Source organism: Olea europaea, chromosome 16 (genome assembly GCF_002742605.1).
Source record: "Olea europaea var. sylvestris chromosome 16, O_europaea_v1, whole genome shotgun sequence".
NCBI lineage: Eukaryota > Viridiplantae > Streptophyta > Magnoliopsida > Lamiales > Oleaceae > Olea > Olea europaea.
The window spans coordinates 4,496,719-4,501,181 of record NC_036252.1 but is presented as its reverse complement, the minus strand read 5'-3'; the positions used below and the strand labels follow the sequence as shown (position 1 = coordinate 4,501,181).

The 4,463-nt window shown below is 32.0% G+C and overlaps 1 protein-coding gene across 1 annotated transcript; it reads right to left on the bottom strand.

Annotated features, from left to right (window-relative positions):
* Nucleotides 1-303: 303 nt before the first annotated feature.
* On the bottom strand, nt 304-2,407 carry LOC111411798 (40S ribosomal protein S24-1-like). The gene is made up of 6 exons (XM_023042401.1): nt 2,271-2,407; nt 2,088-2,163; nt 1,959-2,000; nt 1,269-1,439; nt 874-960; nt 304-630 (listed from the first exon to the last, which is right to left on the bottom strand). The coding sequence occupies exons 2-6, from the start codon at nt 2,157-2,159 to the stop codon at nt 589-591; spliced, it is 414 nt and encodes a 137-aa protein (XP_022898169.1). The 5' UTR covers nt 2,160-2,163; nt 2,271-2,407; the 3' UTR covers nt 304-588.
* Nucleotides 2,408-4,463: the final 2,056 nt, after the last annotated feature.

Sequence of the window (4,463 nt, the reverse complement as noted above, 5' to 3'; positions counted from 1 at the left end):
CCAATGTTGCAAAATTATGGGTAGTTTCTACGCACTCATGCAATGCTACACAACGAGGGACTAACATAGAAGGACACAAAATCAAGTCTCTCTTAACTGAAACAACATTTTTTAACATTTTATTAGCGTTCTTTTTCTTCATCTCCTTCTATTTTAATCTACTCTTTTATTCATTTATTACTAAAGTCAAGTTTATTTTTCGTGTTTCACATTGGTGGAATTGAGAACGGAAACTACCCACTAAAACTACTAACAACAAAAGGAATGTAATTGGAACCAACGATTGAGTATTTCTCTCCATAATGTAGAAAGGCACGGTAAGTACTGAAAATTAAAATTCACTGCAACGATGTCCTTAAATTTTGTAGCTCGCTCAAGTTGGCAAAATGTTTCAAACAGGTTTGCTGAGCAGCTCTTGGATAAAATGAACAAAATTAAACAAAACTCGGAGTTAAACACATTCCACAAAAATTGCATCTGTTTGATAAAAGGTAAGGAAAAAACTAAAGTAAAGAAAATAGATGAATCGAGAACCTTGAACTTCTCGCATTTGATTTGAAAACCTAGGAAGCTCAAAATCAAAGAAACTCATTTCTTCTTGCCAGCCTTGGCAGCGTCTCCAGCCTTCGTCTGCACAACAACATTATTAGGTTTTGTTATTATAATAAATTGGTCTGAATTATGTGTAGTGGAAAAGTAGAAAAAGTTACATTCCTTTACTTGGTAAGAAAAGATTGAGATTTTTTTTCCCTTTCCCCCTTTCTAAAGGAGAAAACTGGACTGGGGGTCTATATGGTCAGGCCTTAAAGAAGAGGCTTTCAAGAAGTGTCAACTACTAGATCCGGAAACTCTGAAAAATAAATATTTTCTTACCTTCTTCACACCACGGATCTTTTTTGCTCTATTCTTCCTCTCTTTTAACTGTTTCCTAGATTTTTCAACCTTAGTATCCAGACCATTCTGCATCAAGATGTACAAAGATTTAAAGACATTCAAAATATAGTGTCTTAAATCTTCAGCACCAATATTAGAAACAAAGATAAACACCACAGCAATCGCAAGAAAAAACTCATAATCATGCAAACAGAGCAAGAACTGCATAAAAAGGGGCCATATTGAGTATAGCTAACAGCTTCACAGTCGCAATTACAAATTATAAATCAGAATTCATAAAGTAGCACAGCACAGCAAAGCAATGAAATTGTTATTTGCACTTAATTTTAAAAGCAACTACTGTCAGTGTGAGAAGTATGGAGCAAAGAAATTACCCTGATAAGCCTGTATTTTGGCTCGTATTTCTTAGCATTCTCTACAGAATCGTAGATCAAGCCAAAACCAGTAGATTTGCCTCCACCAAAGTGGGTCCTGAATTTGAAAACAAAGATCGCATTTGGATCTTTAACTTCATACATCCGTGCCAACTTTTCCTTCAGCTCGGCCTTTGACAATAGCATAAACCCATAAGACACAAACCATAATACAAATGGACTTAAATTACCAAGAAAACACAAATGCATTCCACATTGTGTACTGTGTATAACAAGAACATTGAGCTGAAAATTAATGAATATTTTGAAAATGATTCCTTGTAAGTTTAATATTTGGTACCCAAAAAGTAGGAAATGATATCACGCTTTACATTAACGAGTTTTTGTCTCTTGAATATCCAACTGACCAATTACAAATGCTAGGGGTCCTTCTCCTGTTAGTACGTTTATGCTTCAGACGATTCCAGCCATTGGGAATAATAAAAATTTACACGAAGAATACCAATGGCATTCATCTATTTCTCTTCATTAACATATATCCTAGCACACACATTGTCGTATAATAACTAAGTTAAAGACTGATAGACCTTATCTATAAAATTTCTGTCAGATATTATATGTATGATAAAAGACAGTGCATACTGAATTCCTATACGCTATAGAAAAAATAAATATGGTAAGATATCAAACCTTAGAAACATTGGCTCTTCCTGGATGTAGCACGTCAATGATCTACAAAATAGACCAATATGAAAAGAGATGTTAACCATGAATCAAAACAGGAAAAATTAGAAAGATCATAACCATCTGAGAACTCACAAATTGTTTCCTTGAGAGGAGCCGATTTGTCATGAACTTCCTTGTTCTAATTGTCACTGCCTTATCCGCCATTTTCCTGTAATTTTACCACAAAAAAATAATATATTCAATCAAATGCTACATATACAGGAACTTAAATCTGTATGTATTAGCGTAGAATGAGAGAGACGGCTTGAATATTACGGTATCGCAAGTAGATCGAATCGCTCAGTTGTCGTCTTCTTCGGGTGGATGTTCACCAGCTGCCAAGGCTTTTAATCTAGGGTTTAGAAATAACAGACTATTGTGGGCCTAAGCCGCCTAACCGAGATGATACTAGGCCTAAGTAATGGACTATTAGGAGAAGTTAAATTCAAATTTGGGCCAAGAAAAATCACGCATCGGCCCATCAAAAGTTGCAACAAGTTGGATTAAGCCCATGTCTAAAATCTGATTTTAATCATCACAAATAGGGGACAAAAGCACATGAATAAAATATAGCGATAATATTATGCAAGCCCTGTTTTGGTTTAGCTAAATTTTTTAATTAAAAAAATTTAAATTAAAGTTAACAAATAATTTTGAACACATTTCATAGGATCCCAACTTTTTAACAACACGTTACATCATTTTTTTTATAAAATCTACTAAAAATATGTTTTTTTTAATCTAAATAAATTTATTTTGCGTTCAAGCTCCTGAACACTTATAATTCTTTTGCGATTTTATTTTTATTTCCTTTTTTTTTAAACTCAATTTGTTATTTATTTTTATTTTACATTTGTTATGAGTAAAAATATTATAAGATTGAACAACTTTAAAATTTAAATATTACTTGATAATATATTAAATAAAATTGTTTTTTTTGTACTTGATAATCAAATATCATGGAATAAAATATTATAAAATAATTTTCCAAAATTTCAAAGTAAAAGTGTTCTCTAGTTTTCTGTTTTGAAAGATTAATTTAAAACGACGAATCGAACACTTTTTTAGTAATCTTAAACCAATGTTTTGAAAGTCGACTTGATCATAGCTCTCAAAAAGTTAAGGGGTCAATGGTTGAACGGTTCAAATGGGATCAAACTGTTGATAATAAATAAAATAATTAATAAACAAATTCATCAAAATAATTTGACAATAGCAATATCAAAATAAGAACTTAAGAACACAACAATATCCTACATCTATAAAAGAGCGAAACTTTGCTGGACACGTGTAGCAATTTCAAATCGTCTTCCTTTTTTTTCATCGTTTCTCCATTTTCTCATGCTATCGATCATACCTCTTTCCTTCTCCATTTTTTCATGTTATCGTCATACCTCTTTACTTCTCCTCCATTTCTCCAACACAATTACCCATTTCACGCAAGAATACACGATTTCTGCACGGTGCTACACTGATTTATGAATTAGAGTTTTTTTCTCATTCACTACCCTAATTGTAAACTTTCTCTGGACATTCATCGAAATTTTAGCCACTTCATTTGCCTACTTCAAGGTAATGATTTTACGAAATGGGCGTAATCTTGTACTCATACAATCCATTCTTCTTTTCAATTCTTAAGCCTCGTCATTTCTTTTTTCTGAGTTCATTTGTATGTAAGTATATTTTTTCGATTTTTTGTTCTATTGAATTAATCTTTATTTTTGTTAAGTTTTCATTTGATTATTGTATTTATATGGGCATAGTATTAATTTTGTTCAAAAATAACTTCCAAATGGTGGTGAATGAGCTGATGGGAACTCTGGAGTAATTAGTCCGATACTAGGTCTGTGCTCTTCTCCGACTTCATTTTAAATGTTAAAATCTCTCACTCTCTCTTTTTTAGTATATTTAATTTTTCATTTGTGTTTTATGACGGTGATTTTTTTTTTAATAAATGAAAACTTGACTAGGAGAATAAAAACAACTTTTTTTTAACAAAAAAACAAAAATAAAATAAAATAATAGCAACAGCATTTTTTAGGCAAAAAAAAAAAGAAAAAAGATCTTTAGCTTCGTGCGTGCACGGAGTATGAGCAATATTTACTCCGTGCACGCACGGAACAAATATGTTTCATGCATGCACAGACAAAAAATATAGCTACAGAGCAATATTTACTCCGTGCACGCATGGAGCAAATATGTTTCATGCATGCACAGACCAAAAATATAGCTATGGAATTATCAAAACATTTCAAGAATCTTTTCCAGTTTTGAACTCAATTTCGTGAATAATTGTCTTATCTTGAAGCATTTAATTATGTCAACTATCAATGAGAGACGAGAAAATTCACGTTTCAAAACATTTTTTGAAACACATAAAAGAAGAATAAGGGGAAAAAAAAAAAAAAGTCGAAAGCAGCTCCGTGTGAGGGGAGTTGCACCCCTCACTTTTTATTTTTATTTTTTTCT

Excerpts from the sequence above, each read along its gene's own strand:
- LOC111411798 (XM_023042401.1), bottom strand. The coding sequence starts at position 2,159 with ATGGCGGATAAGGCAGTGACAATTAGAACAAGGAAGTTCATGACAAAT. Across the intron at positions 2,001-2,087 it reads TCCTCTCAAGGAAACAATTT|ATCATTGACGTGCTACATCC; the intron begins GTGAGTTCTCAG and ends TCTATTTTGTAG. Across the intron at positions 961-1,268 it reads CAAAATACAGGCTTATCAGG|AATGGTCTGGATACTAAGGT; the intron begins GTAATTTCTTTG and ends ATCTTGATGCAG.